This window comes from Typopeltis vanoorti, chromosome 13 (assembly GCF_054136105.1).
Source record: "Typopeltis vanoorti isolate ZY-2024b chromosome 13, IOZ_Tvanoo_1.0, whole genome shotgun sequence".
In the NCBI taxonomy this organism is placed as follows: Eukaryota; Metazoa; Arthropoda; class Arachnida; order Uropygi; family Thelyphonidae; genus Typopeltis; species Typopeltis vanoorti.
In genome coordinates, this window is record NC_143561.1 from 6,193,123 (window position 1) to 6,218,617 (window position 25,495).

General features: G+C 36.3%; 1 protein-coding gene across 1 annotated transcript in view; it reads left to right on the top strand.

The window, feature by feature from the left end:
- LOC150099905 (COMM domain-containing protein 3-like) overlaps positions 1-25,495 on the top strand; it is a 92,531-nt gene that overhangs the window by 18,894 nt on the left and 48,142 nt on the right. Inside the window, exons 3-4 of the mRNA XM_090402580.1 lie at positions 1,355-1,418; positions 10,122-10,156. Of these exons, the coding sequence (XP_090258706.1) occupies positions 1,355-1,418; positions 10,122-10,156 (99 nt within the window). The remainder of the gene's footprint in view (positions 1-1,354; positions 1,419-10,121; positions 10,157-25,495) is intronic.

Sequence of the window (25,495 nt, forward strand, 5' to 3'; positions counted from 1 at the left end):
TAGATTAGTTCCACTTCCCAATTTGATATCAGTCTCATTTCGCAATGAGGTTAGATTGTTAGATTTGCCATAAGTAAATTAAAACTTAATCATGAGGATGTGATGAGATTACTGCTAAAACAAGGCCAGAAGAGTGTACTGATTTGACTGAGATCTGAACATTTTCTGTCAGCAGTTAATTTCTCAGAGACTTCACTGGAAGTATAATAATGTCCATATCTAAGAAAGGAGAGTGCACAGTATGTGAGAATTATAGGGGAATCAGCTTATTGGTTATTCCATGTCATGCTTTGGATAAACTGGGAGATGTGCTAATATCTGCCCTGAAGAACATATGAAATATATCTGCCATCACAACTATGGTCAATAAGGTCAGTCCCTTGCACAAAATCAAATAGAAACTGTTGTGCTTCATTGCAGCAAATACAAAGACTTAGTTTTATTTTGAATTAGTAGAATTAAAAAAAAATCTTAAATATAGTTGTGGAATTTCACATATCCATACTTCCAGCCCAACAGTCAAGGCTAGCTATGATCACTCATAAGATCACCCTCTTAGGACTTGAGGCTTCTAGTTTGACATCTTCTGCTTATAGCTTATGTATGTTATTACAATTTTTATATTGTGTCCGAGATGATGTCTCTGTGACAAATGAAATATTGGAACTATTAAACCTATCTTTATTTCATTAAACTTGAAGATGAGTTAAACCAGCACCTAAGCCTACATGCACATTTACTTCTCACATCAGCAGTTATCTGTGTTTTTATTTTATTTACATTGTTGCTAAGGTTCCATAACTGAACATCTAGACTTCTCTCAAAGATCATTCTTGTTCACCATCATATACAATGTAGTTTAGAAATTGAAAATAGCCAGTGTTCACTTGATAGATTTGCTTATTTTTTGGCCACTGGAGCAATAAGAATTTCATCTTTTATTGATTGTCTTTGACTGTCTCTGGGTGGCCTATGTAATAGCAACTTCCAATAAACATTTCTTCTAAAATTCATATATTATTGCATTTGTTCATTTTAAATTAAGCTACGAAGGTGTGCTGAAAAGTTGTGATCATCACCACCATGAAGGAATTGAGAAGTCTTCTTATGTATCCTAAAAGAAAAGTTTTTATTATATGTTCTTTCTTGTGGTTATATTAGGTGTTTATCAGAACTTTTCAGCTTCCTCCCACTCGTAAGTAGGAAACCTTAATGTAAGTTTGAAATAGATGTTTAATTTATTGAATTATATAATTATGCAATTATATAATATATATAATTATGCAATCATAAAATATATAATTATGTAATATCACTTATTAAATTATATCATGAATTTTTATTTTTTATATAGCTCTCTACTAGAAGAATGCAAATTCAGCACTGACCGAATATCTCAGTTGATAAACACTTATCAGGTAATGATAGGTCTTCTTTATACTGTCTTAATGCAGAAAATTGGCACATAAGTTAAATTTGATATACATAACTTTTCCGCAACTTGAGAAATGCATTTGACCCATAGTGACACCAAGGCATATATTCTAAAGTTTGCACACTTCCTACTTTCCTCCTTTTATCTGTTTTTTAAAAATTATTATTCCTAATCAGTATCATCATCATAATGAATTTCCTATTTTGCACCCTCAAGGGGTATGCAGGCTATTATGATAGCACCACACAATTAAGTTTACATTATTATTAATCTCCTAATCTCCTATCACTAAAATCCATTTTACAGCTGAAATTGAAGAAGACAGAATGTTTCGTTTTGTGGATGTTCTTATCTCAGTCACCAAACAAAACAACTTAGCTTTCTCATTATACAGGAAAAAAATTCAACACTAGTAGATATTTACATTCTATTTCTCACCATCACCCTGTCTAGAAATGTGTCATGAAAGCCCTTATAGACAGAGCATGCACCGTATATAGTAACAATAACAACAAAAAAAAGGAACGAGAAATGGATTATCTAAACAAAGTGTTTGTAAAGAATGGCATAATCTGTAACAATTAATAACCTGCTACAAAAAACCATTAAATGTTCCTGCAAACATCCAAGAAAACGTGGAGCTATGAAGGTGTAGTCACTTTGCCTTCTATGAAAAATAGCTGGTATATTTGTTTTATTTATTTCGTGTGTGAACTACAGAAAATGTAAGAGCATACATATAAATGATTAAAAGTATGCATTGAAAGAAATAGACATTAATAGAATAGGGATTAAAAGACAAAAATGCCGCTTGCATAAAATATTATGCAAAAACATAAAATGTAAAATTTCACTCATCCAGTGACTAATATACTTTAAAGCTGTTTCATTACACTGCATTAAATCTTCTTGGGTACATATATTATTATTGTCTATTAGGCAGCATTGCAGAAGACGTTCCATGGTTTGTGTTTCACCACATGAGCAGCTGTCATTGTTTGTGTACTTCTGGTTTAAGCAGAATATGGCCCCATCTGGCCATATTCTGCTTTGATCTACCCATTCCGGAACGAAGTCTATTCATCGTCTTCCATCTTTTCCAGTCTAGATGTAAGCCAGAAAGCAAAGATTTGTTTAAGTTCATAGCCTCTGGAGATTGTTCTTGCCACATTGTTGACCTTGTAGCTTTTATGGAATCAACCAACAGTTCCACTGAGTGAATAAAACTTTTCCTTAATATTAGCCTCCTATGTACTGCAACATGTCCATACAAAGGATGCCATTCATCATTTAGCTGTTGTTTCATTCATATCTACTCTGTAGTCCTTCTGATGTGAGGTATATTAAAACAGTATGACTGCAGAGTTACCTTCATACCTATGGAAACAAATCTGCTCTCACTTGTCTCTGAAGAAGTCAGATGTTTATAAAATATCAGATCAGGCTTCGCTTATCACATTACCAAAGAAAAACATCAGGCAGTTTGAGAACTAAAAAAAATTCTGTATGTTGAACTTAATAGCTGTATTCATAAGTTGAAAAAAAGGCTCTGAAATGACACTGTCTGTTCTGCTGCAGTAAAAATCAAGACCTTGTTCTAAACCATCTGTGGTTAGCCTTCATGAAAAACCTAAAATTCACAGAACTAGGTTATGACAGATGTGTGACATCTCAGCATAGTATGGACTATCATTGTAACAATGGTTCCATTAATGCCAGTTTATGTATTAAAAAAAAATTCTGCTACTATGTTTTTACACTGAAAAGTAACTTTATTCCTAATAAAGTATGCATAGTACATGGGAATCTGGTCATATGAATCATTAATTTTTTTACTTCCATAGCTATATTTATTATTATTAAGAAGACCTCCAGAGAGTCAGGAGCACATTGAGGGAGATCATACTATTCACTCCGGCCGTCATACCTGCTCTTGAATTCATTCATGCTACTTGCACATACAACATCCAATGGCAATCCATTCCAATCAATCACTACTCTATAAGAGAAAAATCTAGCCCTAACCCCTTTCTTGACAGTATTCATTTTCAACTTCCATGGATGCCCTCACATCCTTTCCCCACTCTCCATAAAATGAAAAATTCCATCTACTGAAATTCTATATAACCCTGTCAGATGTTTGTAAGTCTCAATCATATCACCCCTCTTCTCCTGTTTGCTAGTCAGCAGCCTACAAATTTCTCAATCTGTCTTCATAATCAGTATTTCACAATCCTAATATCATTTTTGATACTCTCCTTTGCACTCTCTCCATTGTATCAGAATCGCCACGGAAACCAGGAGACCAGACCTGCATGCAGTAGTCAAAGTGAGATCTTATCAAGTCCTTGTAAAGAGGCAAAATGACTTCCTTATCTTTACATGTCAAGGTTTGTTTCAGCATTGCCATTATTCTCTGAGTTGTATTTATAATTTTTGCTATATGACCCTTGAACTTCAACTTCCTGTCTACTAAAACTCCAAGATCTCTAGCCTTATCAGTTTCTTCAAGCATAACCCTACCAGTATAATATAATGTATAGTTGTATATAATACAAAGTATAATTGGATATTTAATTACATCAAAGCTCATGATTTTACATTTAATAACATTGAAATGACAGCCATTTTCACATGCCTATTATTCCAGCCTATTCAAATCATTCTGCAAGTACCACATATCAGCAGCACTACTAATTACACTATCTATCTTTGCATCATCAGCAAATAGCTGTATGTCACATGTCAAATCCATCTCAATGTCATTTAACGTATAGATTGAATAACAGTGGACCAAGCACCGATTATTGTGGTACACCACTGATTATTTAAAATTTTTTTTTTTATTAATCATTGTATTGGTTATGGACAGTACTACCTTTACATCACATCCAGACATCTCAGACTCACATCCACCATATACCACTTTTTGATATCTGTCAGTCAACCATCCTCTTATCCATACTAATATTCTATAATCTAAACCCATATTCTCCAATTTATGCAACAGTCTACCATGCTGTATTCTGTCAAAAGCTTTAGCAAAATCCAAAAGTTTCATGGTGTATCCATTCCCCTTGTCTAGTTCAATAGTAATGTTACCGCTAAAGTGCAGAAATCAGTTATTCTTCAGATTATCTAGGTATTGTGCAGATTAACTAGGGGGATCCATTAACATGTGGAAAATTGTTTCTTTTCTCAAATTACCTAGATAATCTGCATTACCTACTAGGCACTCGTTAAAGTGAAAATAAGATCTTTGCTGGAACAACAGCAATGTTTCTGTACACTTAAATTAACATAATGTTATTTATTTATTTTTCGATATCTAAAGAATCAAGTTAATACAATCAAACAATCAACAAATTAGTTGATAGAATCAATCATCAATAAATTAAAAAACTATAAAAAACAATTAAAAAACTATTTAAATCAAACGGTTTAAAATATTATTACAATTAAAGAAATGAATTTGCAAAACATGACACTGGCGAAACCAAACTAAAAGTGGGGGGAGAGGGGGGGAAGGAGTAGGGAAAGGAAATGAGAGAAACAAACTTTTGAACTTTAATGATACGGAAGCCGTTAATGTGCACATTACCTAGGTAAAATGCGGAAAACTCTTGATTCTGCACGTTAACGGAGCAAATCAGTTAATCTGCAGATTAGCTAGGTAATGTGCACATTAATGGCTTTCGAGCTTTAGCGATAACAGTAACATTGTTATAGAATGTGAGCAAGTTGCTAAAACATGATCTTCCTTTAGTAAACCCATGTTGCTCATTGCAAAGTAAAGTTTCTGTTAACCTAATTGTAAATGTGAGGCCTAAACAACTTTTCCAAAATCTTCACCACCACCATTGAGATACTGATTGGTCGTCGATAGTTAGATACATCAGTCTTTGCACCACCCTTGTGCAATGAGATTACCATACATTATTTCCACTCCTGTGGAATCTTCCCTGTTCTGAGACTCAGTTATATGGCTGGGTCAAGGGAATAGCCAGTTTAGCTGAACACTCTTTTAGCATCTGTGCTGATATCCCATCAGTTCCTATTTCAGAATTCAGTTTATTAACTGAATTCCTATTCAGTTTATGCCACAGCTCTAGTACTAATCTATTCACATTAGTCAATATGTGGCTGAATCATAGCCTTATAAAGAGGAATAATAACTTATCTTTACTTGTTAGCGTGTTTTTCAACATCCACATAATTTGTTAAGTTAAGCTATTTTACCAACTTTTGCAATATGTCTTCTGAACTTTAACCCTTTTTCCACCATTATTCCCATGTCCCTAGCCTCATCAATTTCCTGCAAACCAATGCCATCAATACATCATTATGCAACTTTTTAAACCTGAAGTGCATAACCTTACATTTTGCAACATTAAATTCACAATCATTATCCTTTGTTCACAATGCCAATTTATTTAAATCATCCTGCATGATATCTACATCACTTTTATCAACTATTGCTTGCCCAAGTTTTGCGTCATCAGAAAACAACTGAATATCCCCCTTTTAAATCTTTCCCTATGTCATAGATATACAAATTAAAGAGTAGTGGCCCTAGTACCGAACCCTGAGGTACTCCACTAGTCACCACCATTCTTCTATACTCCACTTCACTATATCTACTCTCTGGTGGTCTGTCAGCCATTCCCCTATCCATGCTACTAGCCTCATATCCATTTCCATCCTGTCCAGTTTTTGTAATAGTTTTCTATGTGGTATTCTGTCAAATGCCTTGGCAAAGTCAAGCAGTATCATGGTGTAACCATTGCCTTTACCCAGTTCTGCTGTCACTATATTACAAAATGTGAATAACATTGTCCAATGTCCATAGCCTAATGATCCATCAGGATATTGCATTTTCTACATACCAACACTCATTATTTTCTCTTATTTAGCCTGTCTACATAAATATCCATATCTTCCCATGCATACATACTACATTCATAGCACTGTATCATTTTTCAGAATTCTATGCTATTTACTTTGTATTCCATGCAGACCTGTGCAATGATTTGCCTTTCACTGCAATGTTGTATCACTGTGCTAACAAAAACGATGAAGTTATGATAATATTGCCTAAGCAATTTATCTAAACACTGCATTACACATTGTTAACATATCATTCAGAATTGTATGGACATAACAAATATTTATCGGCATGCATTTAAACATAAAATTTACTTATCTTGCTGCTGTCCACACGACGACAGATGTTTTACTCATGTCATTTAGCACTGAAATATCATCATCATCATCAAATTCCTGCCATGTACCCTCAAGGGGTGTACAGGATATGATAGTACTACATGAAAAAAATTACATCATTATTAATTTCCCATCTACAATTTTCCTCCAAATCAGTCTGTTACTTGTCAAGACTCCAACATTATCAGATCTTATATTTCTATCATCTAAAGCACTTTGTACCGTATCAATCCACCTATATCTTGGTCTTCCTCTGGGTCGTTTTGCTGCCAACCTGGCAGAGAACACTTGTTTTGCTAATCTTTCCTCGCTCATTCTGTTTAAGTGACCATACTACCTGAGATTAGCTCTGCTAACGCATTCCTGGATGCTGACAATGTCAAGTTCTTTCCTAATAGCCTCGTTTTTAATATGATATTGCCATTCATGCCATCTGTTCACGCCTATAATCTTTCTCAGGACTCTCATATCTGTGGTCTCTAGTCTTTGGTCAAGTGTTTAACTTCTGACCTAGCTCTCAGATCCATAAGTTAAAACTGGTTTGAACACTGTCTTGTATACAGCTAATTTAGTGTTCCGTCTAATTTCTCTCTTATTCGATTTGAATTTATTCAATTGACTTCCCACGATACCAGCTTTGCTGATTCTGTTGTCTATTTCTATATTTAATTTACCATCTTCAGTAAAAATCGTGCCTAAATAGCTGAAATGTTTTACTTGATCCACAGGTTCTCCATTCACAACACAGTTGACATTTTCAATGATTCTGCCTATTTTCAGTGTCTTTTTATTGCTGACCTTCATACCATATCTATTACAACAGCTATTCAATTTTGTCAGAGAATCTTGCAGACTTGTAGCAGATTTATTTAGAAGTATAACATCGTCTGCATAAAGCAAAGAGCTGACATTAACATCTCCAGTTTTGATATCATGTTTAATACCACATTCCTTCATAATGTGATCCATATAGATAATGAATAACAGAGGGGATAATGTACATCCTTGTCTCACACCAGATTTAACATTAAACCATCTTCCTGTACTTCCCTTCAATTCTAACTGCTGACTCACAACTCAAATAAAGACTAAGTATTGCATGATATAATGCCCCATTGACACCATATAACTGCAGCGTATTGAATAGCTTCTCTCTTGGCACCTTGTCATATGCCTTTTCCAAATCGACAAAACTTAAATACAGATCTTTGTTATATTCCCATGCTTTCTCGACTATTTGTCGTAAAGTGAAGATCTGATCCTGACAGCCTCTATTTGGCCTGAATCCAGCTTGTTCTTCACCAAGCTTTTCTTCCACAATTCTTCTCAACCGTTTTTCAAGTATACTTGCATAGATCTTGCCAGGAACACTCAGTAGGGAAATACCTCTGTAATTCTCACTTGCAGTTTTATTTCCCTTTTTCTATATGGGTACTATGAGAGCTCTACTCCAATCATCAGGAATTCGTCCCTCTATCCAGGCTTTCTGAACAATGCAGTGCAGCCTCTGTAAGACTCTTATACCACCATACTTCAGCATTTCTGGTCGAATATCATCTACTCCTGCTGCCTTTCCACATTTCAAGCCTTTGATGACTTTTTCTACTTCAAGTATGGATATATATTCCTGACTTCATGCCTGGTCAGTGTTTTTTACCACTGTGTTGTCATCACTGCTTGTTTCATTTAACAATTTTTCAAAGTAATTACTCCATACTTCAAGGATATCTTTTTCTCCCATTTTCATGTCACCTTTATCATCTCTTATTCCTTTTACAGCACTCTTTCCTCCATTCTTAAGCTTCTTCAACAACCTCCAGAATATTTTGCCACCTTCTTGATATTTATTTTCTATATTCTTGCCAAAGTCCTTCCATGACTTTTGTTTAGCTAGTTTTACACAGTGTTTAGCATTCTTGCATTTGTCTCTATATTCTCTAAGAGCACAAGCTGACTTATTTGACAGGAACTTTTGATATGTTTTCTTCTTTTCCTTCACTGCCTCTTTAACTTCCTGTGTCCACCAGGGAGTTCTGATTTTTTATCCTTACAGACAACCTCACCACATGCCTCTCTGGCAGAATCCATCAATGTTTTCTTCAGAGTTTGCCACTGAATCTCCAAGGTTTGATTCCTGTTCTCAAACTCTTTCATTTTTTCTTCATTAATCTTTGTGTATTTTAGTCTACAGTTCACATCTAAGAGCTGCTCAACTTTTATTCGCTTTAAAACTTTCTTACATGTTATTCTTTTCAATATTAAATTCAATTTTATCCTGCTCAAGACTAAATAGTGATCACTTCCAATTTCAAATCCACTGTACACTCTGGTGTCCTGCACCAGGGAGAAAACATCACTATGAACAATAACATAGTCAATGAGACTTTTCTTATTCCTAGCCTCTTCTCTCCATGTGAATTTGTGCACATTTTTATGTTAGAACATGGTGTTAGTAATATCCAGTCCATGTCCTGAGCAGAAATCCAACAGATATTTGCCATTATTATTAGCTTTGCTCTTTTCTCCAAATTTTCCCAAAATATTTTTGTATGTCTCACAATCATTTCCTACTCTGCTATTTAGATTCCCAACAAGGACCAAATTTTCCTTTTTCATTGTGTCAGTTGCTTTTTCTAAAGCCTCAAAAAATTCCTCCACTTCTACCTTAGTAGAACCTTCTGTGGGACCATAGGCACAAATAAGTCTCGTTGTCCAGTTCCCCATTCTCATATTTGCCCACATTACTCTACTTGAGACTGACTGCCATTCAAGAAGATTAGCCTCGTAATTTGTGTTGAATACTATGGCTACTCCTTTTTTTCCTTGATTGTCATTGCCTGAATATAACATTTTGTATTTATTGCTCAGAAAGATCTCACCAGTTTTGGTCTTTTTTGTTTCAGTCACCCCTATTATGTCGATCTGGTACTTATCTAATTCCTCAGCTAGCTCCTTTTCTTTGCTATTCAGGCTTCTTACGTTGATAGTACCGATCTTTAACTCTGGTGATGTTGAGTTGGGGTTTATTTTTAGATTTGTTCCAGTAGCTGACTTTTCGCTGTTCGCCCTGGTTCCCCGGCGAAAACAACGGGGGCCTTGTTTAACCGTGCGACGCCCAGCCGGTATGAAATTTTGTCATGTTGTACCATCATTCTATATTCTGGTTTAACCAATAAGAATGCAATTTGGTCGGCTAAATCCCAAATTGCCAGCCCATCCTCTTCTGTTCAGTATCCAAGTAGATACCCAACAGGGTGCACCACGAGAAGGTGAGGATTGGATATTAGGTCAGAAGCCCTGGTCGGTTCTCAATTCTATCCATATACAGTGGAGTATTATCAAATTTTCTGCTGCAAAACAAAATTTAATTAGTGCTGCTTATGATTAACTCTGTATATAGTTAAATAATTCATTGAAAACATTTTTTCATCAATGTATTTAAAGATTTCTCATTTTATTGCAGCAAGAAAAGTCAAAGATACAGGCAGTTCTCAGTAGGTAAGTTTTTATCATGTTATTAATAGTCATTTAAGCTTTTTTTTTATTATTATCTGTAGAATGTTTATTGGTACAGATGCTATCTTTTAAGGTTACATGGTGGTCAACATTCATTGTAAAGAATTTATGAAGACAAAAACACTTGTTGGAGTAAATTCTTATAATTATGAACACTTGATGTTTCGACCTCTGTATCAAGGTCATTATCAGTAAAACATACAGATGCACAGGACACAAGCTACATGACACTACACAAAAGTAATATAAATCTGAATGCTTTGTTAATTGTTTACCCTGCCCTGACCTCTAGTGGAAAAAAAAATAAAACAGACTTTTTCTGTACACACTTGTCGCATGTCTTCCCTCAGGCTGTCTTTCATTCACGGTCTACTGCAAACCTACACACACAGTCCAATACATACACAAAAATTCATACCACCATCTGACACGAAAACTAGGGGTTATCAGCAGTGGTGAGCTATAAGGGGCTCGCCCGAGCCCTTTGTTAAACTTTTCTCAAATTTGTGAGCCCCGTGTTCTTCTGTTCTTCTTGTTTACTTTTTTATTTTTTCAAAAAAAAAAAACAACAACATAATTTTTGAAATATATTAAGCGAAAAACTCATACGATAACCTAACAAAGTGATTTTATTAAATAAAATATTATAGTTACTGTTACTACCATTTTACAAATAAGAATTCACTTTTGGTAATCGCATATAAATAAACAGGACTATAAAATAATGCCCCTTGATTGGTATCGTTGATTATCACTTGAAGTATAAAAGCAAAAGAGAAATATACTTCAATATTATTGTGTTTAGATAATATTTATTTATTATTTATAGATTGTCATAAAAACTTCTATCGCAAACAAAAGAAATTTATTTTGTTTATAAAAAATGCGGACTATTTCATATGTGCAATTATAAAAGATTTTATTCTTATTACATTTTGATAGTTAAAAAATGTTTTTCTTATGTAAGATAAATTAGCACAAATGACTGTGTAAATATTTCATATTTAGATCATGAAAGATTTATTTAAAAATGATAGCCTTTACAGGTTGATTGTCCTCTCATACTTTTTGATTGGCATTTGTGCATAAGCTGTATTAATAAACATTTTTGTGTGAAATACGGCTTTTTTTTGCTTGACGATGTGAGCCCTTTGTTAAAATTTCCATAGCTCACCACTGGTTATCAGCACCTGCAACCATAGAGCCCTAGCAATTTGCTTTGATGAAGAAGGAATATGAAATTGTCAGCCAAACATTTATAAAAAAAAAATGGCTACAACAACATAAAAAAAAAAATAGATCGCTATGAAATAAACATTAAGGTAACCTTCCTGCAAAATTAAAAAGTATACCCAGCTCATGCAAAGATTCCCTTCCCTACTTTGCCCACCCAGGGGTTTACAAAATAAAATTTAGTGCGCCTATAATCTACCCTATGTAAAGGAAACAGGGCACACAATCCCAATAAGAAAATTCAAACACAGACGCCACATTAAATTTCTCCACTATGGTAAAACAGGCCTGTCAGACCATACACTTCAAACCACAGAATCAACTGGACACCGCACCAAAACCTGGTTTGAAAGAAAGTTCAAGGAAGCTTGTGAGATGCTGAAACATCATCTGAATCTAAACAAGAATGATGGATTAGTAATTCCAAAAATCTGGAGGACCCATGTACAATCTATATAGCATTCAGAACACGATGGCAGAACCCTAACAGGTTAACAAAATAAAATTCAGTGTGCCTATAAACTACCTATGTAGGGGAAACAGGGCACACCATCCCAATAAGAAAATTCGAACACAAACGCCACATTAAATTTCTCCACTATGGTAAAACAGGCCTGTCAGACCATGCACTTCAAACATGCCACAGAATCAACTGGACATTGCACCAAAGAAAGTTCAAGGAAGCTTGTGAGATACTGAAACATCATCTGAATCTAAACAAGAATGATGGATTAGTGGATATTATTTCTGGGAAAACTCCCATGTTACTCCTCTTAACAAACTATTATATTTACGGCTATTTTCTTGCTTCTGTTTAGGAGTGCCCCAGTTTAAATGCCATTGGCTCTTTTCTCACGGATTTTTAGGGCATTGTAGGTGTATATTTATCAATAAATATATGTTGCATAAAGGACAAGAAATTTGCACATACCAAAATAAAAAATGATGGTACAACATGACAGAATTTCATGCCGGCTGAGGCGTCGCACGGTTAAACAAGGCCCCCGTTGTTTTCGCCGGGGAACCAGGGCGAACAGTGAAAAGTCAGCTACTGGAACAAATCTGAAAACAAACCCCAACTCAACATCACCAGAGTTAAAGATCGGTACTATCAATGTAAGAAGCCTGAATGGCAAAGAAATGGAGCTAGCTGAGGAATTAGATAAGTACCAGATCGATATAATAGGGGTGACTGAAACAAAAAAGACCAAAACTGGTGAGATCTTTCTGAGCAATAAATACAAAATGTTATATTCAGGCAAGGAAAAGAAAAAGTAGCCATAGTATTCAACACAAAATACGAGGCTAACCTTCTTGAATGGCAGTCAGTTTCAAGTAGAGTAATGTGGGCAAATATGAGAATGGGGAACTGGACAATGAGACTTATTTGTGTCTATGATCCCACAGAAGGTTCTAAGGTAGAAGTGGAGGAGTTTTTTTGAGGCTTTAGAAAAAGCAACTGACACAATGACAAAGGAAAAGTTGGTCCTTGTTGGGGATCTAAATAGCAGAGTAGGAAATGATTGTGAGACATACAAAAATATTTTGGGAAAATATGGAGAAAAGAGCAAAGCTAATAATAATGGCAAATATCTGTTGGATTTCTGCTCAGGACATGGACTGGATATTACTAACACCATGTTCCAACAAAAAATGTGCACAAATTCACATGGAGAGAAGAGGCTAGGAATAAGAAAAGTCTCATTGACTATGTTATTGTTGATAGTGATGCTTTCTCCCTGGTGCAGGACACCAGAGTGTACAGAGGATTTGAAATTGGAAGTGATCACTATTTAGTCTTGATCAGGATAAAATTGAATTTCATATTGAAAAGAATAACATGTAAGAAAGTTTTAAAGCGAATAAAAGTTGAGCAGCTCTCAAATGTGAGCTGTAGACTAAAATACACAAAGATTATTGAAGAAAAAATGAAAGAGTTTGAGAACAGGAATCAAACCTTGGAGATTCAGTGGCAAACTCTGAAGAAAACATTGATTGATTCTGCCAGAGAGGCATGTGGTGAGGTTGTCTGTAAGGAAAAAAAAATCAGAACTCCCTGGTGGACACAGGAAGTTAAAGAGGCAGTGAAGGAAAAGAAGAAAGCATACCAAAAGTTCCTGTCAAATAAGTCAGCTTGTGCTCTTAGAGAATACAGAGACAAATGTAAGAAAGCTAAACAGTGTGTAAAACTAGCTAAACAAAAGTCATGGGAGGACTTTGGCAAGAATATAGAAAATAAATATCAAGAAGGTGGCAAAATGTTCTGGAAGTTGTTGAAGAAGCTTAAGAATGGAGGAAAGAGTGCTGTAAAAGGAATTAGAGATGATAAAGGTGACATGAAAACGGGAGAAAAGATATCCTTGAAGTATGGAGTAATTACTTTGAAAAACTGCTAAATGAAACAAGCAGTGATGACAGCACAGTGGTAAAAAACACTGACCAGGCATACAGTCAGGAATACATATCCATACTTGAAGTAGAAAAAGTCATCAAAGGCTTGAAATGTTTAAAGGCAGCAGGAGTAGATGATATTCAACCAGAAATGCTGAAGTATGGTGGTATAAGAGTCTTACAGAGGCTGCACTGCATAGTTCAGAAAGCCTGGACAGAGGGACGAATTCCCGATGATTGGAGTAGAGCTCTCATAGTACCCATATATAAAAAGAGAAATAAAATTGCATGTGAGAATTACAGAGGTATTTCCCTACTGAGTGTTCCTGGCAAGATCTATGCAAGTATACTTGAGAAACGGTTGAGTTTCTCTAACGGTTGAGTTTATCATCTCTAATTCCTTTTACAGCACTCTTTCCTCCATTCTTAAGCTTCTTCAACAACTTCCAGAACATTTTGCCACCTTCTTGATATTTATTTTCTATATTCTTGCCAATCTCAGGACATGGACTGGATATTACTAACACCATGTTCCAACAAAAAATGTGCACAAATTCACATGGAGAGAAGAGGCTAGGAATAAGAAAAGTCTCATTGACTATGTTATTGTTGATAGTGATGCTTTCTCCCTGGTGCAGGACACCAGAGTGTACAGAGGATTTGAAATTGGAAGTGATCACTATTTAGTCTTGATCAGGATAAAATTGAATTTCATATTGAAAAGAATAACATGTAAGAAAGTTTTAAAGCGAATAAAAGTTGAGCAGCTCTCAAATGTGAGCTGTAGACTAAAATACACAAAGATTATTGAAGAAAAAATGAAAGAGTTTGAGAACAGGAATCAAACCTTGGAGATTCAGTGGCAAACTCTGAAGAAAACATTGATTGATTCTGCCAGAGAGGCATGTGGTGAGGTTATCTGTAAGGAAAAAAAAATCAGAACTCCCTGGTGGACACAGGAAGTTAAAGAGGCAGTGAAGGAAAAGAAGAAAGCATACCAAAAGTTCCTGTCAAATAAGTCAGCTTGTGCTCTTAGAGAATACAGAGACAAATGTAAGAAAGCTAAACAGTGTGTAAAACTAGCTAAACAAAAGTCATGGGAGGACTTTGGCAAGAATATAGAAAATAAATATCAAGAAGGTGGCAAAATGTTCTGGAAGTTGTTGAAGAAGCTTAAGAATGGAGGAAAGAGTGCTGTAAAAGGAATTAGAGATGATAAAGGTGACATGAAAACGGGAGAAAAGATATCCTTGAAGTATGGAGTAATTACTTTGAAAAACTGCTAAATGAAACAAGCAGTGATGACAGCACAGTGGTAAAAAACACTGACCAGGCATACAGTCAGGAATACATATCCATACTTGAAGTAGAAAAAGTCATCAAAGGCTTGAAATGTTTAAAGGCAGCAGGAGTAGATGATATTCAACCAGAAATGCTGAAGTATGGTGGTATAAGAGTCTTACAGAGGCTGCACTGCATAGTTCAGAAAGCCTGGACAGAGGGACGAATTCCCGATGATTGGAGTAGAGCTCTCATAGTACCCATATATAAAAAGAGAAATAAAATTGCATGTGAGAATTACAGAGGTATTTCCCTACTGAGTGTTCCTGGCAAGATCTATGCAAGTATACTTGAGAAACGGTTGAGAAGAATTGTGGAAGAAAAGCTTGGTGAAGAACAAGCTGGATTCAGGCCAAATAGAGGCTGCAGAATCAGATCTTCACTTTACGACAAATAGTCGAGAAAGCATGGGAATATAACAAAGATCTGTATTTAAGTTTTGTCGATTTGGAAAAGGCAGATGACAAGGTGCCAAGAGAGAAGCTACTCAATTCACTGCAGTTATATGGTGTCAATGGGGCATTATATCAAGCAATACTTAGTCTTTATTTGAGTTGTAAGTCAGCAGTTAGAATTGAAGGAAGTACAGGAAGATGGTTTAATGTTAAATCTGGTGTGAGACAAGGATGTACATTATCCCCTCTGTTATTCATTATCTATATGGATCACATTATGAAGGAAAGTGGTATTAAACATGATATCAAAATTGGAGATGTTAATGTCAGCTCTTTGCTTTATGCGGATGATGTGTTATACTTCTAAATAAATCCGCTACAAGTCTGCAAGATTCTCTGACTAAATTGAATAGCTGTTGTAATAGATATGGTATGAAGGTCAGCAATAAAAAGACAAAGACAATGAAAATAGGCAGAATCATTGAAAATGTCAACTGTGTTGTGAATGGAGAACCTGTGGAACAAGTAAAACATTTCAGCTATTTATGCACTATTTTTGCTGAAGATGGTAAATTAAATATAGAAATAGACAACAGAATCAGCAAAGCTGGTATGGTGGGAAGTCAATTGAATAAATTCAAATGGAATAAGAGAGAAATTAGACGGAACACTAAATTAGCTGTATACAAGACAGTGTTCAAACCAGTTTTAACTTATGGATCTGAGAGCTGGGTCAGAAGTAAAACACTTGACCAAAGACTAGAGACCACAGATATGAGAGTCCTGAGAAAGATTATAGGCGTGAACAGATGGCATCGATGGCAGTATCATATCAAAAACGAGGATATTAGGAAACAACTTGACATTGTCAGCATCCAGGAATGTGTCATCATCATCAGATTCCTGCCATGTTCCCTCAAGGGGTGTACAGGATGTGACAGTACTACATGAAAAAATTACATCATTACTAACTTCCTATCTACAATTTTCCTCCAAATCAGTCTGTTACTCGTCAAGACTCCAACATTATCAGATCTCATATTTCTATTGTCTAAGGCACTTTGTACCGTATCAATCCACCTATATCTTGGTTTTACTCTGGGTCGTTTTCCTGCCAATCTGGCAGAGAACACTTGTTTTGCTAATCTTTCCTCTCCCATTCTATTTAAGTAACCATACCACCTGAGATTAGCTCTGCTAACGCATTCCTGGATGCTGACAATGTCAAGTTCTTTCCTAATATCCTCGTTTTTAACATGATATTGCCATTGATGCCAATATTTTCTTTTCAATGCTTCTTTTCCTTGATTGCCATTGCCGGAATATAACATTTTGTATTTATTGCTCAGAAAGATCTCACCAGTTTTGGTCTTTTTTGTTTCAGTCACCCCTATTATGTCGATCTGGTACTTATCTAATTCCTCAGCTAGCTCCATTTCTTTGCCATTTGGACTTCTTACGTTGATAGTACTGATCTTTAACTCTGGTGATGTTGAGTTGGGGTTTGTTTTCAGATTTGTTCCAGTAGCTGACTTCTCGCTGTTCGCCCTGGTTCCCTGCCGAAAACAACGGGGGCCTTGTTTAACCGGGCGATGCACCAGCCGGCATGAAATTTTGTCATGTTGTACCATCATTTTTTATTTTGGTTTATCCAATAAGAATACAATTTGGTTGGCTAAATCCTAAATTGCCAGCCCATCCTCGTTCGTTCAGTATCAAAATAGATACCCAACAGGGTGCACCATGAGAAGGTGAGGATTGGACATTATGTCAGAAGCCCTGGTCGGTTCTCCGCATTCCTTTAAAGGCTATGTGGCGGTCTCTTCTCAGTTATACAGCTTTGACCCTTAAGCACCCTCCCAGGAATGTGTTAGCAGAGCTAATCTCAGGTGGTATGGTCACTTAAACAGAATTGGCGAGGAAAGATTAGCAAAACAAGTGTTCTCTGCCAGGTTGGCAGCAAAACGACCCAGAGGAAGACCAAGATATAGGTGGATTGATACGGTACAAAGTGCTTTAGACGATAGAAATATAAGATCTGATAATGTTGGAGTCTTGACAAGTAACAGACTGATTTGGAGGAAAATTGTAGATAGGAAATTAATAATGAAGTAATTTTTTTCATGTAGTACTATCATATTCTGTACACCCCTTGAGGGTACATGGCAGGAATTTGATGATGACCTTTTTCTGGGTGTTGTGGCTCTTCTTCTTTCGCGTTGTCCAAACTACTGCATGTGTGTGTGTGGCGGGGGTGGGTGGGAAGGATTTTGGCAAGTGGGAGAATTGAAATACAAATGGAAAAAACCCAGGTTTTTTTGAATAACGTATATATACATTATAAGGGATGGGCAGAGCGTTTTTTTTATATTTATACGAGTTGGGAAAGGGTGAAAGGGGTTGAAAACAGCAACTGATTTTTTGAGGGGGGAAAGGGGTTGACGGGGTGCGGTCTGTTTTGACTATTCTTGGTCGTCGTCTGAACACATGGAGGAAGTGGATGCTATGTCAGGTCGGGTAGGTGCTTCTGCTTTTGAAGTGTTTGTGTTATCGCCTATTGGTCGGGTTTGTGACCTCAATATTATGTTGTGAAGCTTCCAAACTTCGGAGATTATGTAAGGCCTGTGTATGTTGATAGAGTTCGCGTCACACTTTATGGCTGTTGTTTCCGATATTCTCAGCATTGTTTCATTGTCTTGTCTGTCTACTATGATGGCCTTGTTGATCTGTGGGGATTAGTAATTCCAAAAATCTGGAGGACCCGTATACAACCTATATAGCATTCAGAACATGATGGCAGAACCCTAACACAAGAAAACCTTAATATAAGAGGACTGTAGAGATGTGTTTAATGTAGTTATACTTCTTCTTCTGCAGCTTTTCCCACTTAAGTAGGGTTGCTGTTTGTGGTGAGTCTCCTCCACAACCTCCTGTCTTGGGCTGTAGCCACATCCACGTTCATCCTCAAGTCCTCCTCCACCATTTCCCTCCATCTCTTCTTTGGCCGTCTGCGCTTCCTCCTCCCCTGCACATCCATCTGCATGACCTTTCTTCCCACATACTGTTCCTCTTTCTCATCACATGACCAAATCATCTCAACCTTGCCTCCTGTATCTTTGCTCCTAAGTTCATAACTTTCACTGTTCCCCTTACTAGTCATTTCTCAGACAATCCTTTCTGGTCACACCACACATCCACCGAAGCATTCTCATCTCCGTTACTTCCATCCTGCTGATGTTATTTTTCCTCAGGGCCACAGTTTCCGTAGCATACATCATAGCTGGTCTCACTACTGTCCTGTAGATTTTGCCTTTTAGATTGATCATCACCCTCTTATCGCATAGCACTCCAGCCATCTCTCTCCAGTTCCTCCATCCTGCTTGTATCCTACATCCCACTTCCTTCTCAGTCTCACTATCCTCTTTAATTGTTGAACCTAAGTATCTAAAGTCACTGATGACATTTCCTTCCAGCTCTAGATCTGTCTCCTGGCTGCACTTTGCAACACATATACTCTGTCTTACTTCTGCTCAGTCTCATATTTCCTCCAACTTTCCAGTTTAGATGCTGCTACTTCTTGATTCTGCACACAGCACAATGTCATCTGCATACAACATAGTCCAAGGTGCGTCTTCTCTCACTTCCTCCATCACCACCTCCATCACAATATTAAACAGGAACGAACTTAATGCTGACCCTTGAAGCAAGCTAGCTGTCACTGGAAAACTTTCTCTCTCCCAGGTTCTCTTGAACTCTTTGAACTCTTGTCTTCACGGAAATGTGAAGACAAGAGTTCAAACTCTTGTCTTCACATTTCTGTACATCTCCTGCACCAACCTGACATATTTTTCTGGTACCTTTTTCTTCCTCAGACACCTCCAGACTTCTTGCCTTGGCACTCTAACGTATGCTTTCTCCAGATCAATAAATACCAGATGTAGCTCCCGTTGCTTCTCTCGAAACTTTTCCGTCATCTTTCATAACCCAAAGGTAGCATCTGTCATCGATCAACCAGGCATGAAGCCAAAATTGCTCCTTTGCAATCTCCACCTCCTTCCTCAGTCTTCCATCAAGAACCCTCTCTGGGATTTTCATCGTGTGGGACATCAACTTTATTCCTTTGTAATTCTTACAGTCTTGGGCATTCCCTTTACTCTTGTAGATGGGGACAAGAGTACTTTCCCTCCATTCCTCAGGTATATTTTCCTGTTGCCAAACTTTTATTAACAGGTCCCACCGCAGGTCAATTCCCTCTTCCCCCAGTGCCTTCCATGCCTCCACAGGGATCCTGGTAGGGCCCACCGATTTTCCATTCTTCATCCTCTTTATGGCTTCCTTCACTTCCACTCTACTAATGTTTTGCACCATCCCCTTATAAGGCTCCCAATCATCTCTGTGAGTCCTTGCATTTTCTTCATTCAAAAGCCCTTCAAAGTATATTTCTCCATCTGTTTCTTATATCCACATCCCTCCTTAATACCCTACCTTCAGAGTCTTTGATCTTCCTCACATGTACGATGTCCTTTGATGCCTTATTTCTACATTTTGCCAATCGATAAATCTTTCTCTGTCCTTCCTTTGTTTCTAATTGATCATAAAGGTCTTGATATGCCATGGCCTTTGCCTGTGCAACAACTCTCTTGGCTTCTTGCTTTTTCTCTCTGTCCTCTTCCACTCTTGACTCATCCCACTTCTGCTTTGCCTTCCTATTAGCCGTCACTGCTTCTTGTACATTATTATTCCACCACCAACCCTCCTCCTGCTCTCTAATCTTTCCAGATATTTCACCAAGGACGTCAATTGCACAGCTTAGAATTACTTTTGAATTATGTCTCCCCCAGTCTTGTACACTTTCTAGTTCATCTGAAATTTTCTCTAACACCTTCTCCCTAAAACGGTTTCTCATTCTTTCTTCTTTTAAGCGAAACCACTTAATTTTCTTCCTCCCATGGCTTCCAAAGGTTCTTATCTTCGACTTTATTTTAAAGTCCACGCCACTTGATCTGTTGGGATTACCTTACAATTTGCCTTAAGATGTTTTCTTCTAGTCAAAATGTAGTCAATCTGTGAACTATTGTTGCCACTTCTAAATGTTATCAAATGCTCTTCCATCTTACAGAAAAAGGAGTTCACAATTGCCAGATCAAACGCTACTGCAAAGACCAAAATCCTCTCTCCATCCTGGTTCATCATTTCCACTCTATGGCCACCATGCACCCTTTCACAGTCCCTATTCTGTCTCCCTATGTGTCCGTTCAAGTCTCCTCCGACAATCACCATCTCGTTTTCTTTCATTTCCCTCATTTATTCATCTAGCATGTTCCAGAATTCATATTTCTCTTCTGCTGTACAGCCAATGTAGTTCTACTATAAAACTTTACTTTTATTTATTTAGATTTTTTTAATTATCTGTACGTTATTATACTTATGTATAAAAATTATTTTATTTTGTCAATTAATTTTATGTATAATTTATTTATTTTTATTCACCACAGGTCAGGCTACGGTAAACCAACAAAGCATTTAAATTTATCTTACTTTTGTGTAGTGTCATGTAGCTTGTGTCCTGTGCATATGTATCTTTTCCTGATGATGACCTGAATACAGATGTCGAAACATAGTTGTTTTCATAATTATAAGTAACTACTCCAACTTGTGTTTTTTCTCCATAAATTCTTCACAATGAATTATTACAAATTATCGCTAATAATTATCATCATCAACATGAAATTTCTGATATTACCCTCGAGGGGTGTACAGGATATGATAGTACTACATGAAAAATTACATCATTACTAACTTCCTATCTACAAATTTCCTCCAAATCAGTCTGTTACCTGTCAAGACTCCAACATTATCAGATCTTATATTTCTATCTTCTAAGGCACTTTTTACTGTATCAATACACTTGGTCTTCCTCTGGGTCTTTTTCCTGCCAACCTGGCAGAGAACACTTGTTTTGCTAATCTTTCCTCTACCATTGATGCCATCTCTTCATGCCCTTAATCTTTCTCAGGACTCTCATATCTGCAGAAATCAAACACTGGTCAAGTGTTTTACTTCTGACCCAGCTCTCAGATCCATAAGTTAAAATTGACTTGAATGCTATCTTGTATGCAGCTAATTTAGTGTTTTGGCTAATTTCTCTCTTATTTCATATAAATTTATTCAGTTGACTTCCCACAATACCAGTTTTGTTGATTCTGTTGTCTATTCCATATTTAATTTACCATCTTCACTAAAAATCGTGCCGAAGTAGCTGAAATGTTTTACTTGTTCTATAGGTTCTCCATTCACAATGCAGTTGATATTTTCAACTGCATTGTGAATAGTTTTATTTAACTATTTATCTAATTATTTATTTAACAACTGCAACTGATTTATTTAGAAGTATAACATCATCCGCATAAAGCCAAGTTGATATTAACATCTCCAATTTTGAAATCAGGTTTAATACCACTTTCCTTTATAATGTGATCCATATAGATAATGAATGACAGAAGGGATAATGTACATCCTTGTTGGACAACAGATTTAACATTAAACCACCTTTCTGTACTTCCTTGAATTCTAACTGCTGACTTAACTCAAATAAAGACTAAGCTAATAATTATTAATTTTTAATATTATTACATCATTTTAGCAGAGATAAAAAGATGCTGTTTGGATTGTCCAGAAAACACTAATTTTGATAACTATTTGTATAGAATATTTGACAGATTTATAAATTTTTTGTTGTATTCTGTTATTATCTAACTTTTCAGTAAATCTGAAAGTAATATGTGAAAGTAACAATTTTATAATATTATCATAAATGATATTTGGCAAGAATTTATATTTGAAAATGGTTCTGGTTTGAGCATTTCTGTGGAAAGCTTCTCGAACCACATGTTTCAAGATAAATAACAGGTTTAATAAAAAATAAAAGGGTCAAAGCTATATAACTGAGAGGAGACCTCCACATAGCCTTTAAAAGAATGAGGAGAACCGACCAGGGCTTCTGACCTAATGTCCAATCCTCACTTTCTCATGGTGTACCCTGTTGGGTATCTACCTGGATACTGAACTAATGAGGATGGGCTGGGAATTTGGTATTTAGCCAACCAAATTGTGTTCTTGTTGGCTTAAACCAATATAGAAAATGATGGTACAACATGAAAAAATTTCATCCCGGCTGGGGCGTCGCCCGGTTAAACAAGGCCCCCGTTGTTTTCGACAGGGAACCAGAGCAAACAGGGAAAAGTCAGCTACTGGAATAAATCTGAAAACACACCCCAACTTAAAAAAACATCATAGTTAAAGATTGGTACTATCAACATAAGAAGCCTGAATTGCAAAGAAATGGAGCTAGCTGAGGAGTTAGATAAGTACCAGATCGATATAATAGGGGTGACTGAAACAAAAAAGACCAAAACTGGTGAGATCTTTCTGAGCAATAAATACAAAATGATATATTCAGGCAATGACAATCAAGGAAAAGAAGGAGTAGCCATAGTATTCAACACTAAATATGAGGCTAATCATCTTGAATGGCAGGTGGTGTCAAGTAGAGTGATGTGGGCAAATATAAGAATGGGGAAGTGGACAATGAGACTTATTTGTGCCTATGGTCCCACAGAAGTTGAAGTGGAGGAATTTTTTGATGCTTTAGAAAAAGCTACTGACACAATGAAAAAGGAAAAGTTGGTCCTTGTTGGGGATCTAAATAGCAGAGTAGGAAATGTTTGTCAGACATACAAAAATATTTTGGGAAAATTTGTCAAAAAGAGCAAAGCTAATAATAATGGCAAATACCTGTTGGATTTCTGCTCAGGACATGGACTGTTTATTACTAACACCATGTTCCAACATAAAAATGTGCACAAATTCACATGGAGAGAAGAGGCTAGGAATAAGAAAAGTCTCATTGACTATGTTATTGTTGAAAGTGATGTTTTCTCCCTTTTGCAGGACACCAGAGTGTACAGAGGATTTGACAATGAAAGTGATCACTATTTAGTCTTGAGCAGGATAAAATTGAATTTCATATTGAAAAGAATAACATGTAAGAAAGTTTTAAAGCGAATAAAAGTTGAGCAGCTCTTAGATGTGAACTGTAGACTAAAATACACAAAGATTATTGAAGAAAAAATGAAAGAGTTTGAGAACAGGAATCAAACCTTGGAGATTCAGTGGCAAACTCTGAAGAAAACATTGATTCTGCCAGAGAGGCATGTGGTGAAGTTGTCTGCAAGGATAGAAAAATTAGATCTCCATGGTGGACACAGGAAGTTAAAGAGGCAGTGAAGGAAAAGAAGAAAGCATATCAAAAGTTCCGGGCAAATAAGTCAGCTTTGTGCTCTTAGAGAATACAGAGGCAAATGTAAGAAAGCTAAAATCTGTGTAAAATTAGCTAAACAAAAGTCATGGGAGGACTTTGGCAAGAACATAGAAAATAAATATCAAGAAGGTGGGAAGAAATTCTGGAGGTTGTTGAAGAAGCTTAGAAATGAAGGAAAGAGTGCTGTAAAAGGAGTTAGAGATGATAAAGGTCACATGAAAATGGGAGAAAAAGATATCCTTGAAGTATGGAGTAATTACTTCGAAAAATTGCTAATTGAATGAAGCAGTGATAGCACAGTGGTAAAAAAACACACAACAGGCATACAGGCAGGAATACATATCCATACTTGAAGTAGAAAAAGCCATCAAAGGCTTGAAATGTGAAAAGACAGCAGGAGTAGATGATATTCGACCAGAAATGCTTAAGTATTGTGGTATAAAAGTGGCTGCACTGCATAGTTCAGAAGGCGTGGACAGAGGGACGAATTCCTGATGATTGGAGTAGAGCTCTCATAGTACTCATATATAAAAAGCGAAATAAAACAGAATGTGAGAATTACAGAGGTAATAACATGGGAATATAACAAAGATCTATATTTAAGTTTTGTCTATCTGGAAAAGGCACGTGACAAGGTGCCGAGAGAAAAGCTATTCAATATGCTACAGTTATATGGTGTCAATGGGGCATTATATCAAGCAATACTTAGTTTTTATTTGAGTCGTAAGTCAGCAGTTAGAATTGAAGAAAGTACAGGAAGATGGTTTAATGTCAAATCTGGTGTGAGACCCTGGTGTACAATCACATTATGAAGGAAAGTGGTATTAAACATGATATCAAATTGGAGATGTTAATGTCAGCTCTTTTTTGTATGCGTGATGTTATACTTCTAAATAAATCCGCTACAGAGTGCAAGATTCGCTGACTAAATTGAATAACTGTTGCTGATACGGTATGAATGTCAGCAATAAAAAGACAGACAATGAAAATAGGCAAAATCATTGAAAATGTCAACTGCATTGTGAATGGAGAACCTGTGGAACAAGTAAAACATTTCAGCTACTTAGGCATGATTTTTACTGAGATGGTAAATTAAATATGGAAGTAGACAGTAGAATGAACAAAGCTGGTATGGTAAGAAGTCAATTGAATAAATTCATATGGAATTAGAGAGAAATTGGTCGGAACACTAAATTAGCTTATACAAACAGTGTTCAAACCAATTTTAACTTATGGATCTGAGAGCTGGGTCAGAAGTAAAACACTTGACCAAAGACTAGAGACTGCAGATATGAGAGTCGTGAGAAAGATTAGAGGAATGAACAGATGGCATCAATGGCAATATCATATTAAAAACAAAGATATTAGGAAAGAACTTGACAATATCAGCATCCAGGAATGCGTTAGCAGAGCTAATCTCAGGTGGTATGGTCACTTAAACAGAATGGGCGAGGAAAGATTAGCAAAACAAGTGTTCTTTGCCAGGTTGGCAGGAAAACGATCGAGAGGAAGACCAAGATATAGGTGGATTGATACGGTACAAAGTGCCTTAGACGATAGAAATATAAAATCTGATAATGTTGGGGTCTTGACAAGTAACAGATTGATTTGGTAGAAAATTGTAGATAGGAAGTTATTAAT